Raw genomic sequence first — 14,123 nt, forward strand, 5'->3', positions numbered from 1 at the left:
AGAATTACAGTATTATTTTGTAGGCAGCAATTAAGAACAAAGCACTAGAGGGCAGTATTACCCATCAGTGTACTGTATAAATAAATATGTGCATTTCATAGGAACCTCCCCCCCCCCCCTTTCAACCTTCATGAGTAGTTTTTCCAGTATGTTGAGCTGGCTTGGCCAGAAAAAATTATATTGTCAGAGGGAAGAAAGGTCTCCAATTCAAAAGAAACAATCAAAAGAAACAAAAGGAGCCAATTTACCTTACATTGTTTCATTTCTGCTGAATCAGTATTTACTAACATATATTGCACGATTAAGCTGTCATCTAAGCTGAGCAAATTTAAGAAGTGAGGACTTGGTAATTTTAAGAATTGTGGACGGCCTCTTAAAATTGCCAAGGATGAGAAACAGCGCTGCAGACAAAGATCAGGTAACTTCAAGATTATCTAGTATTGTGTCGTTGCTATCAAATCTCCTACCGATCCATGAATCTATAGAAAATGTAATGCAGCAGAATTCTGGCTCATTTTCAGCTTAACCTTTTGCAAAACAGGGCAGTTGGCATCAGCCTGGTGGCATGGTGGGTTTTTTTTTTAAATACTCCTAAAGAATGATGGACTTCAACTCCCATATATATTTATTAAATAAAATTAATATACCTGCTTACACTGATGTGTTATATTCATACTTATACTTGTTTTCTCATACATGCTTGACAAACCTAAACAAACAAAAATAACAATAAAATAAAATCCCCAGCAGACTGAAATCTTCTGGATAAAGACTGCAGTCCTGGCAACAAGATATCAAGATTATGGGGAAACGATCCAGTTCCTCCATCTGAATCTAACGTGAACAACATTCAATAATGTTGAATTTTCTCTCATTTTTGGGGCAAGAGCTCTCCTCCTAATTCATGCTCTCATTTGGCAGCGTCTTGGGGAGTTGCAAAGAATTCGCCTTTTATCTCCTAGATTAAAACCAGCCTCACGCGGAGTTGGGGTTTTGCTTTTTTTTTAAAGTTAGCTGGGGGGGGGAAAAAATACTTTAAAAAAAATAACCACAGAGGGAGGAATCAAAAGCCAAGATCGGCGATGGGAAAGCTAAGAAGGGTTGCCCGTAGCAACAATCCTGCGCTAACGGGCAATCGGCGCTCGATTACCGAGGTTCCTCATCCTCTCCCCCCCCCCCCCCAGTTTCGCGATGGGTGGCAAAGCCATCGATTTCTCGGGACTCGATGAGCCGCGCCTGCTCCGAACGCGGGGAGTTATTTTTCTCGGAGGCAAGATGGCCGCTTCAGTAGCTGGGGCTGCCCCACTGGGCAAGGGGTTGGACATCAGCTTGGCGGCTCTCCAGCGGCACGACCCCTACATCGGCAGCATCTTGGACGTGGCCAGCCAGGTGGCGCTCTACACTTTCGGGCATCGCGCCAATGAGTGGGTGCGTGAGCGAAGTTGCTAATTCCGGAACGGCGGTGGGGAAGTGTAAGAAAAAGACGGAATAAAGTGTAGCTGTCGTTCCCGTTACCGTAAATCCACTAATAGAGGAGCGGAAGGAGGAGGAGGAGCCTTTGGAAGCCTTGACGTGGCACCCGCTCATGCGGGGGAGGTGCCGTAAACCTTCTAAAAGACCGCTCCTTCGCTTTTTAAACTGGAGGTCATTTTTCTCCTCTTCAGATTTTGCCTGGCTTAGATTTTGGGCAGGGATCATTGTTTTAACCGAAATAGTTAATGGAGGGAGACTTCTTCCCATTTTAATGCCGTTTTATTCTTTGCAGGAGGTATCTGGCTGTTTCTTTACTGCCTGGGCTTATTTCAAAAGGGACAAAAGCTTTATATCTTGCAACAAGGTCTAAATCAGTGCTTCCCAACCTTGGCCACTTGAAGATGTCCGGACTTCAACTCCCAGAATCCCCCAGCCAGCACTGGCTGGGGGATTCTGGGAGTTGAAGTCCGGACATCTTCCAAGTGGCCAAGATTGGGAAGCATTGCTCTAAATGAAGCACAATGTCAATTTTGCTTGCAGAAATCCCTTTCTTGCATTCAGGGAGCACTTTCTGCTGACAACTCCAGGGGATCTGTCAGCAGAACTACCCTGGCGGCCAAGATAAGCAGAGAAGAACTGGAATAAGGAGTGGAGAGGGGGCAGCCCCCTGCCAGAGGAGGAGCAGCCAAAAGTTACACGGCCAACTTCCCATTCAAAACAGGCATAGCCGCCATCTAGCGCCAAGTTAAGAGAGTCTGAGAATAGATTTAATCAGTTTCCAGAAATAATAATATAAATCAGGGGTTCCCAACCTTTTTTTATCCATGCCCCACCTAAGCATATTTATGCCCCCCCCCCTTTTGCAGGGGTGAAATTCAGCAGGTTCTGACAGATCCTGGAGAACCGGTAGCGGAAAATTTGAGTAGTTCGGAGAACTGGCAAATACCACCTCTGGCTGGCCCCAGGAGTGGGGAGGGAATGGGGATTTTGCAATATCCTTCCCCCAGGAGTGGGGAGGGAATGGGGATTTTACAGTGTTCTTCCCCCAGGAGTGGGGAGGGAATGGGGATTTTGCAATATCCTTCCCCCAGAAGTGGGGAGGGAATGGAGATTTTGCAGGATCCTTCTCCTGCCACGCCCATGAAGCCACACCCACAGAACTGAAAGTTAAAAAAAATGAATTTCACCACTGTCCTCCTGAGACATATAATTCCTACTTTATTCAAAAAGTGAACTCTACTCACGCGGAGGAATTCCAAAAGGCAATTAGCTTGCTTTAAACAAGGTTCAAATTACCCCCATTAAAAATCAAATTGCCCCCATGTATGGTGTGGTGGTGGTGTGGTTGGTAACGACTGATACAGATGATCCAAAATCAATGTCCTAAATCCTTCCATCTCCTCGCTAATGTAAGATGTTGGTGCAGAACAAGCCTAGCCAGAGTGTTTTTAGTGCACTGTCCAAATATATTAAGGTTGATATCTGATGATTGGGATAGGTGTTTTTCAGCTGGCAAAGTGGGAGTGCCTCTTTCCTTATGGCAAAAAATTTCACGGCGCATCCTCACTAATCAGGTTTGGGCTAGATGAGAGCCCCAGGAAATTTTCAGATTTGAAGGCTGGCCTGGAAAAGTAAACAAATCCCTATTAAGGAAGGGTTTTTATTTTAATTGATTATGTGCCGTCAAGTCATTGTTGACGCTGAGCATCCAAAGTGATGTTCTTCATGATGAATCCTGAAAGAATCACTTCCCTAATGGTGCCAAGAAAACCCCGCATGGATGTGTCTGCATAATTCCTGGGAGCTGAACTTGACTGTGTTTATTTTAATTGGCCTGTATTGTTTAATACATAACTCAAGGCAGAGAACATTTATGGGGTGGGGTGGATTGAGAGGGAGTGACTAGCCCAAGATCACCCAACCGGCTTTCATGCCTAAGGCAGGACTGGTACTCACAATCTCCTGGTTTGTAGCCTGGTGCTTTAATCACTAGACCAGACTAACTCCAGTGATGGGTTCCAGATTCCGTTCCAACCAGTATGGTTGGAATGGGCCTGGCGGTGTCCACATGGACGCGTGCAGCGCACACACATGCGTCTTAGCGCCTCCGTGACGCTCCAGCTGCTCAGCGGAACGTCACACAGAAGAGCCGAGGTGGCGCAGTGGTTAGAGTGCAGTACTGCAGCCATTTCAGCTGACTGCTATCTGCAGTTCGGTGGTTCAAATCTCATCGGCTCAAGGTTGACTCAGCCTTCCATCCTTCCGAGGTGGGTGAAATGAGGACCCAGACTGTGGGGGCAATAGGCTGACTCTGTAAACCACTTAGAGAGGGCTGAAAGCCCTATGAAGTGGTATATAAGTCTAACTTCTATTGCTATTGCTATTGTATGTACCATGTCCGTGCACGTAAGCGCCGAAGACTTAAAAGACCGGTAAGGAGCTCGGATGGGCGAGTGGGCCCTCCAGAACACCGTACCAGAAGGGTATCCGGTGCTCTGGGCAGGCTCCGGTACACCCGTACCGGGGCGTACTGCCTGCAACCCACCATTGACTGACTCCACCAGTTGCTACCAGCAGAAGTAAGCCAAAAGCTTTGGCTTCAGATTGTTGCCTATTCCCTCTTTAATTTCAACATATTTGACAGGGGATATTTGAATGTATGTGACTTATTGAAAGTTACATTTCTGAAATAAGGTTTCAAGTCATATCTAGAGTATGAAAAAAAATAATTAGCTTGTATTCATAATATAGCTGTCTTCAATAAATGGAATATATGTTAAGCATACTATATTGTATATGAGTTGTAAAACGCTGGGTGTCCTGCAGATGGCAGCAAAGATACATAGTTTTCTGTATATTCTTGCTCACATCCAAATATTTTTCCAGCCCTATACAATCTGCCTATTCTATATATACTGCTGTGTATATTTTCTCTTTTTTTTACATAGCTTTTTCAGGATAGTGGTAACATCAAATTTAGATTAAACTCTTGTTGTATAGGCAGAAGTGGTATTCAGCAGGTGCTGACCAGTAGCAGAAATTTTGAGTAGTTCAGAAAACTGGTAAATACCACCTCTGACTGGCTCCGCCCCCATCTATTCTCTGGCTCCTGAGTCCCAGTTGATCGGGAGAGAATGGGGATTTTTCAGTAACCTTCCCCTGCCATGTCCACCAAGCCATGCCCACCAAGTCATGCCACGCCCACCAAGTCATGCCACGCCCACCAAAAAATACGCCCACAGAACCGGTGGTAAAAATTTTTGAATCCCACCACTGGGTATAGGGCAGTGGTCCCCAACCTTACTGACTTGGCAGACTGGCTGTGGGTATGGAGGGGGGGATTCTTGTTCTTTTGTGGCCCAGTTAGCAATGGACTGCAGATCAACTCTGAGCTACGGACGAGGGGTTGGGCACCCTGATATAGAATATATAAAAATATTGGTATCCACACTAATTATTTTAATCTGTTAATGCTTTCTACTATGCTCTGCATAATCTTTTTACTTTCTTATATTAACAGCTATGATGTGAGACTTTATAAAAGCCTTTTTTAATCATTGTACAGAAATATTGATACCCAGGAAAATGGATTTCTGTCTCTTTGTTAATATATTTCTGTGATCAGGTATCCTCCATGCTTTCAGAAATTTGGTTTGTCAATGTAATGTTTTGTCAAATATGGTTTGTCAATATAAGTAACAATTACATTGCATATGAATTTGTTTTAAATTTAAAATATGGGATATAGGTCAGTTGTATATTTTATTGCAAATATTGTGTGTCATCGCTTTTCTGATGCATTTTAAGATCAAATGGATAACAAATGTCTTGTCATGATTTATAGGGCAATAATAAAGCATACCCCCTAGGGATTCCTTATAGGCACCAGATGTTAAATTTGGTAATGAAAGTATTCTTAGGAATTGTTAGTGTTTCCTGTTGTTTTCTAGAGAGCCTTAATACAAAACATTTACCACAAATATTATAATTCAGTAAAATTCTCAAAATATGGGAAAATGGCTGCTATCGCAAAATAATTAAAAATTGTCCTTAATTCCCCCTAGTGAAGGAAACATTTCATTTTAGGAGCATTTACTCAGCACACAAGTTTTAAGACGGGACAAAAGTATAGTGCATGTTTTGAAAAAAGCGAATTAACTTGGAGTACCTTAATGTGCTAAAAAAAGGCAGTGAAATGACTTCTAAGTGTAAAAACACAAATTACTTGTCTCTACAAAATGTACTTTTTCAATAGCTTGATTGCAGGTTTGTACGACATCAGTAAAACAACTAAACAATTTTAATTTGATTTTAGGAGAAGACTGATGTGGAAGGAGCACTGTTTGTGTATACAAGGTGAGAGACCATTAAAATATTTTCCCCCCTGATTAAAAGTTGTTAAGTCATTCCGTTCTTAAAGCAGAAGAGAAAGAGCAAAGAAATTAATTGTTTGAATCAGCCGTCGCACATTTCAGAATGTTATTTTTCCTCTGGTGCAGTTATCAAAACACCAAATAAAATAAACCCTCTCTTGGGTGTTAATAGGATGAAACCGATATTTAAAGTAACCAGCTCAGCAAATTTATTCTATCTTGGGATGAAATCCCTCATTGTGTCTCCTTTGAGAAAAATAGTAACGTTGAAAGAATAGACTTTTTTTCAAGTATTATGTAGCAGACAGTAGAAGATTAAATCGGTGTGCCTTTTTGTTTGGTGTAAACCTTTGCTGTGTTTGAGGGCCATGCCAGGGGGCTCCCACTAACAATCCAATCCTCCTAGGCAATCTTTGGATGCCATCATTCATGAGAATAATCTCTTTCCTCCTTTGAAGGCAGAACTCTGCCTCCAGGCATGGGAGAGGATATTTTAAGGTTACCAGATCTGGCTGCAAAAATTAGGGCAGCAGGAAATTAATTTTCCGTGTTCCTTTGCTGCCACCTAGTGGGCATCCAGAGAGTTACATCCTGTAGTTGATATTCAAGGGGAAATTGCTTCTGAGCCCTTGGGTACATGTAATCCTCCACTTTCAACAGTTCATTTAGTGACCGTTCAAAGTTACAACGGCACTGGGAAAAGGACTTAGGGCCATTTTCCACACTTGAGACTGTTGCAGCATCCCCGTGGACACGTGATCCAAATTCAGATGCTTGGCAATTGGCTCATATTTATGATGTTTGCCCTGTCCTGGGATCATGTGACTTCAAGATTTCAAGATTTAATAAATTTGTATGCCGCCCAATCCCGAAGGACTCCAGGCGGCTTACATAAAAACAATTTTAAAAATACTAAGAAAGTTTAAAATACAAAGACAAGCAAGTTAAAAGAACACAACATGCACTCAAGCTTAGTGGGGCTGGAACTCAATCAAGGGTCAACAGCCCCAGGCCTGCCGGAATAGCAGGTCTTAGTAGACTTTTGGAGGACCGAGAGAGTGGGGAGGGTCCGGATCTCAGGGGGCAGATCGTTCCATAGGGCCGGGGCAGCTACAGAGAAGGCTCTCCCCCGAGGAGCCGCCAGATGATATTGTCTAGTCGACGGCACCCAGAGAAGGCCCATCCTGTGAGATCTTATCAGACGCTGGGAGGTATGTGGCAGGAGGCGGTCTCGTAGATATCCAGGTCCTAGGCCATTTTTTGATCATTTTTTTAGCACCTTTTGACAAGCAGAATCAGTGGGAAAACCAGAGTCACTTAACAACCGTATCATGAACTGAACAACTGCAGAGATTCACTTGACAACTACGGCAAGAAAGTTCGTAAAATGGGACAAAACTCAATTAACAAATGTCTCACTTAGCAACAGGAATTTTGGGCTCAATTGTGGTCGTAAGTCAAGGACCACCTGTATTTATACCCTTCACTCCCGTGGGCAGTTTTGGGCTTCGTAAGCACTAACTCCCTTCTGTAAAACTCCTGTTCACTTTGATCCAATTCACATTTTTCGTTTCCTATATTTATTTATTTAAAACATTTATTAGAATGGAATGGAATGGAATAGAATAGAATAGAATAACAGAGTTGGAAGGGACCTTTGAGGTCTTGTAGTCCAACCCCCTGCTTAGGCAAGGAACCGTACACCACTTCAGACAAATGGATATCCAACTTCTTAAAAACTTCCAGTGTTGGAGCATTCACAACTTCTAGAGGCAAGTTGTTCCAGTGATCAATTGTAACTGTCAAGAAATTTCTCCTTAGTTCTAAGTTGCTTCTTTCCTTTATGTAGCTGCATATTTTATAATAGACCCTGAGTGGCTCCCATTCAAAAATTAAAGTTTTTTCTTCTTCTTGTTGTTGTTGCAATGAATATCCAGTGTGAGTGGCATGGCAAAAGGTACTGTGATATCTCCCCTCCCCCAGTTCCCCTCCCCCATGTGACCCAGAGGTGGTATTCAGCAGGTTCTGACCAGTTCTGGAGAACCGGTAGCAAAAATTTTGAGTAGTTCGGAGAACTGGAAAATACCACCTCTGGCTGGCCCCACCCCCATCTATTCTCTGCCTCCCGAGTCCCAGCTGATCGGGAGGAAATGGAGATTTTATAGTATACTTCCCCTGCCACGTCCACCAAGCCACGCCAGCCACGCCAGCCACACCCACCACACCATGCCTACCAAGCCATGCCACAGTAGTAAAAAAATTTGAATGCCACCACTGATGTGATCTGCTTAAAGCACTCTTGTAAGAAAACATTCGGAATAAATTGCATTGATCCTGTGGAGAAGTTAGGAACCTGTGACCAAATTGTTTCTATTCACTGACCGTATGTCAAAAGATACTCCAGCATATAATGAAGGAATAAGTCATAATAAGTCTTATTTCCTTATAAGTAATAAGGAAATCAATAGCAATAGCAGTTAGACTTATATACCGCTTCATAGGGCTTTCAGCCCTCTCTAAGCAGTTTACAGAGTCAGCATATTGCCCCCAACAATCCGGGTCCTCATTTTACCCACCTCGGAAGGATGGAAGGCTGAGTCAACCTTGAGCCGGTGAGATTTGAACAGCCAAACTGCAGAACTGCAGTCAGCTGAAGTAGCCTGCAGTGCTGCATTTAACCATTGTGCCAAATCAGTCTCTGTGTACATGCATATAGCTGTATTTTTTCCATAACAAATATGACTTCTACAGTAAACGTTAATGAACATTTTATTCTGGAGGTGTTGTTTTTTTAAATTCCAGTTTGACCAATCAATCATACTTTTTCTTGCCACCTTCTCCCCACCCCATCCCAAACATAACCCACTTCCTTTTATAAACTAAATATCTATACATCTCATTTTAAAATACTGCTTGTAAGGCCCTTTAATTTTTATGTATATAAAGGGAAGTGGGAGATATTACATTAAATAAATAGCAAATGTGACATTTTGTTTTTATCAGAATCTAGATCATGCGGGCATCGACTGCAAGTTGCTAGGAATTTTGGGATTGCAGTGTTTAATAATTAAAGGAAGGAATGACACCGAATGCCTAAGAGTATCCGAATTTCTTGGCAATAACAGCCTGGAGTTTATTTAGCCTGAAGCAAGGGGGCCATTTTAAATCAAATAAATCAAATAAAATGATTCCCATCCTGTTCGCTTTGCTTATGAAGTATTCACAAACAAATATTTGTAAAATTCACACATTTTGTTCTTGCAAAATAACTGGTTCACTGTGTTAAAAATAGAAGGCTTGGTGATGACAGATCGTACCTTGCAGCTGTGGCTATTTGGATAATTAAACTGGATTAGAGATTGCTGCTGCTAAAATTGAGGGGCAGACAAATGCGATTTAAAATATTAGAAGTTATCCTATTGGAGGGGACAATTAAACAAAGGGAACAATCTGCAGATAGGACGATGCCTCGATTGTTTTGTGTTTAGTTTCTTTCAGTTCCATTTTTGTTTCTTTTTCTCTTTTGCCTTCTTTCATGCATTGTACATTCCATCTCCTGGCTCAGAATGTCCGCTGGGACTCTCGACTTGAAACAGTTCCCAGATATTTATTCTGATTCTTTTCAGTGGTATTAAATTTGGGTTCAGATTAAAATGTCCCTCTAGTGTCAATTGCTGTGTGCTGAAAATGTACAAGGGGAAAAAGGAGAAATGGTGGCAAAGCATCTACCCTGATATTGGAGGTGGCAGATAGTGAATCTTTTCAAACAGATTTACAAGTGTAGCTGTATGTCAGGGCTCCAATAGATGGCTTTCATGGAACCACACAGATTGATTCTCCTTTTTCCGGTGGCTGAGGAACCTCTTCACAGTGGTCAATTTTATGTTCCTCTTCCTCTCTGGTGGAAGAGGTGGTGCAATCTAGCCATGATAATATCTATAGAAATAACATTGAAGAAGGAATGCAAGAGCAATAAAGCTCTCAGGAGTCCTAAGTTCAGTCCTGAGAAAGAAGTAAGAATGAGAAAGAAACTCAGGTGAAATAATCTTGAGTTTCTTCTTCACCCCCTGTTCTTTCTCTGAATTGAAGTATTATTTAAGTGTACAATAAAAATGCAAGACATGGGGTTGTTTTTGAGTCATTGCATCGTTGGTTAGAGATTTCATGCAATAGTGGAATTCAATTTTTTTTACTACCGGTTCTGTGGGCGTGGCTTAGTGGGTGTGGCTTGGTGGGCGTGTCAGGGGAAGGATACTGTAAAATCTCCATTCCCTCCCAATCAGCTGGGACTCGGGAGGCAGGGAATAGATGGGGCGGGGCCAGCCAGAGGTGGTATTTAGCGGTTCTCCAAACTACTCACAATTTTTGCTACCAGTTCTCCAGAACTGGTCAGAACCTGCTGAATACCACCTCTGATTTCATGTCATGTCTGTCATAGAGTTGAAGATGTCTCTGCTAAGCCTCCAGTTATTACATTCCACCATTGGACTATAGGATACAATTTCCCTGGACTTTATTATTGATTTCCCAGATGTGCAGAGTTTTATGACCATTCTACTGATAGTGGATCCATTTAGAAACGTGAGTCATTTTATTACTTCTAAAGAGCTAGCCATCTGCTATGGAAACCGCCTAGCTGTTTCTAGGCCCCGTTTTCAGGGACTTAGTAAATTGTGTGATCTCATCTCACGGTTCTCAATTTCCATCTCAATTCTGCAAAGACTTTTTCCAATTACCGGACATTAATATTCATCTGTCATCGGCACATCACTAAGAATTGAAGGGGAACATCGTGTAGAATAATGCAATATTAAAACAATATTTGCATTGCTAAATATCATATCCACAGAATAGTTGGACAGGCTTGTTGCCATTTGCAAAATTTGCATGTAGCAACTTTGCATTCCTCTACTGCCAAGACTCCAAATTGTGGCTTTCGCCCACACCGTTTATCCGCCAGACTCCTGCCTCGCTTCTTTGAGCCTCTGATTTCCCAGAGGGAAAGACACAGCACAGCTCATCTTAAGGCAATGATGGCAAACATTTTTGGCACCGAGTGTCTAAACCGGAATGCACGTGTGCATGCGTGTGTGTGTGCACGTGCATGCGCGATGGAGCGCCAGAAACTTGAAAACCAGCTGGGCGGTGCACATGTGTGCACCAGCCACTTGATCTTCGGGTTTCCGGCACTCTGGCTCGTGTGAAGACCAGCTAGCCGGTGCACATGCGAATGCCGGAAAGCAGAAGAACAGCTGGCAATGATGCATGTGCCCAAAGAGAGGGCTCTGTGTGCCACCTCTGGCATAGGTTCACCATCACGGTCTTAAGGGAATAGTTAGATTTGGATAAGGGTAGGGGATGTTTATAGGACACAGAACCACAAGTGAGGACTTCAATGGGACCGCTATGGGCAAATGAATATGATTTTTTCTTCAGGTTCTACCTTCTTCCCATCAGTCCAAGAAACTCAACTCAAAGTTTTTTGGGGGCCCTCCCCTGTGAGAAGTCAAATCAGCCTGGCAGGCTTTCGTTTGCAATTGTCCACTCTTGTGAAATACAGCGTTTCAGATTTTAGATACGGAAGAAGGTTTGAAATACTTAAATCACTGGAAGGGCCATCCTGACATAGAACGATTGTGGGAAGTGGAGATGGACAGGTTGTCCTCACTTAACGACCATTTGTTCAGCAAAATTATGGTGTGTCAGCCTTCCCAGGTAAGCCAGGCAGGAAACAATGACCAACTCTGAGAAGAAAGCTGTTCCGTTGATTAATTGCTCTTTATTCCAAATTTCTCCTTAGTTCCAGGTAGAATCTCTCTTTTATCAGCTTCCACTCATTGCTTCTTGTCCTGGCCTTGGATGCTATGGAGAATAAGTCAACCCCTTCCTCTCTGTGATTGCCCTTCAAGTACTGGTACTTGAGGCAGCAGTTCTTTGCTGAAGTTAAAAAAAATTGAGAGAATAATAATTTGCTTGAAGTCTCAAAAATTTCTGATTATAAAAGTATTGGTACTTGAAAAGTTTTAAAAATATTTATCATACTATAACTCAGGGGTGTCAAACTCAAGGCTCGGGGGCCAAATGCGGCCTGCAGGGTGTTTAGATCTGGCCCGTGGGGCCGCCTTGGAAACAGTGAAGGACCGGCCTGCGGGGCTTCTGCCAGTGAAAACGGAGCTCGGGAGGGTCGCTTATGGCCCCTCCGGCTCCATTTTCACTGGCAGGGGGTTGCAGGGCCGCCACAGCCAGAAACAGAGCTCACAAGGGTTGTCCGTGGGCCCCGCCCCAAGCACCATTTTCACTGGCAGAAGGTTGCAGGAGGCCGTTGCAGCCAAAAACGGAGCTCATAAGCCCATTTTCACTGGCAGAGTGCTCAGGCCACTACAGGCACCCCTGACACGAGTGATATCAAGCTGTCCATGCTCACCCTGGCCCCCCAAAGTCAAACACAACCTTGATGCGACCCTCAATGAAATCGAGTTTGATACCCCTGCTATAACTGAATTATTTTTACTAGATAGTTGATGGTTTCCATATTGGTCATTTTCAGATCAGCTTCGCCCAAGTATGGATTTACCATTATGAATAGGCTGAGCATGGAAAATCGGACGGAACCCATCACAAAAGATCTGGATTTCCAGTTGCAGGATCCTTTTCTACTCTACAGAAATGCTAAATGTGAGTAACTTACTAGCACATGAGCAAAATGAATTGTTATATAAAATGACTGTCTTATACGCTGTTTCTAAACATCTACATCTCATCTATCATATTTTTCGGAGTACAAGATGCACCGGAGTATAAGGCAAATCAAAATTTTGAAGAGGCAAATTAAAAAAAAAGTTTTTGCACTTTGCAGACCTCCCAAAAATAGGCCGTTTTTCACGAAAACAGGGCCATTTTTTTTTAAAAAAAAGGGCATGCATAGCCTTTAGGAGGCTTAAGGCGTGCTCCTGGGGGCTGAGAGGGGCAAAAACAGCCTGTTTTTCACTCATTGTTGCCCTCCCCAGCCCCCAGGAGGACTCTGGAAGCCTCCTAAAGGCTCTGCACAGCCATTTTTGCAAAGGGGGCAGGGTTTCAGGAGGCAAAAAATGTATTCAGTGTATAAGACGCACCCAGATTTTCAGCCTCTTTTCTGAGGGAAAAAGGTGTGTCTTATACTCCGAAAAATATGGTATTTAGAAAAGTATGTTTCAGTAGTTTATCAAGGAGCATGTTTCAATACTCGTAGAAGAGATTGTGAATAAAGAAAATTGTAAAGTTTTTTTTTCCTTCATAGGCTGCACCTCTGCAGTCCTCTACATCTGCATAATAAGTAAGCCCTATGTCACAGAATAGGACAAATTTCTGCAAACAACCGTTAAGAAAGTATTTTAAATATTGCTAATAATTACACTGCATATTTTCTCTAGTTGTTTAGCAAGGTCCCAAAATGGAATGCACAGGAGGTGTTCAAGCAAGTAGGCTCAGTTCTGTTAGTCTGTTCTCCTAAGTACTGGATTAGGCAAAAGATAGTAAAATTTAGGAGGGTAAATTGTCCTGAAGAATGTCTGACTTGCCCTTATCTCTTCTTAATCAGGAAAGCAGTTATTACCAGGAAAAAGTAGACTTGTAAAATAGGTATGAATAGTCTACAACAGATTAAGAAAGCTGCTGTTAGAAAAAGGTAACTGAAAAATGGTGTGATCGACAAATGCGCGCACGACAAAAGCGTGCCGATGAAACTGCGGTGCGAAAACCGCGACATCATCAACGCACCCACAACAGCGCGCCGATAACAGTGTGCCGACAGAAGCACGATTTAAGTTAAGGTAAGGGTTAGGTTCAGGGTTAGGGTTAGGATTAGGATTAGGGTTAGGTTCAGGGTTAGGTTCAGGGTTAGGGTTAGGGTTAGGGTTAGGTTCAGGGTTAGGGTTAGGGTTAGGTTTAGGATTAGGTTTAGGGTTAGGTTAGGGTTAGGTTTAGAATGCGCTTCTGTTGGCGCGCTGTTGTCGGCGCGCTTCTGCACTCATTCATCGGCATGGTTTAGAACTCGTGGTTTTCTCGCCGCGGTTTCGTCGGGTGCACTTTTGTTGGGCACCCTTTTGTCGGTGAACCAAAAATGAGCAAGGGGATAACAGGTAGTCCTCGACTTATGCCCATGCTTGAACCCAAAATTTCTGCTGCTAAGCGAGGCAGTTAAGTGAGTTTTGCCTTATTTTGCAACCTGTCTTGCTAGAGTTGTTAAGTGAATATGTTAGTAACACAATTGTTAAATCAGACTTTCCTATGGATTTTGCT

The 14,123-nt window shown here is 42.9% G+C and overlaps 1 protein-coding gene across 4 annotated transcripts in view; it reads left to right on the forward strand.

Annotated features, from left to right (window-relative positions):
• The first annotated feature begins 1,256 nt into the window (after nucleotides 1–1,256).
• Nucleotides 1,257–14,123, forward strand: part of DCP1B (decapping mRNA 1B) — a 64,825-nt gene continuing 51,958 nt past the window's right edge. For 3 of the 4 annotated variants that reach the window (XM_032220857.1, XM_032220858.1, XM_032220859.1), the window contains exons 1-3: nucleotides 1,257–1,428; nucleotides 5,789–5,829; nucleotides 12,394–12,521. In XM_032220857.1, the coding sequence (XP_032076748.1) occupies nucleotides 1,276–1,428; nucleotides 5,789–5,829; nucleotides 12,394–12,521 (322 nt within the window). In that variant the 5' untranslated portion in view covers nucleotides 1,257–1,275. The other variant, XM_032220861.1, reaches the window with a different exon arrangement.

Source organism: Thamnophis elegans, chromosome 7 (assembly GCF_009769535.1).
Source record: "Thamnophis elegans isolate rThaEle1 chromosome 7, rThaEle1.pri, whole genome shotgun sequence".
Lineage (NCBI taxonomy): Eukaryota > Metazoa > Chordata > Lepidosauria > Squamata > Colubridae > Thamnophis > Thamnophis elegans.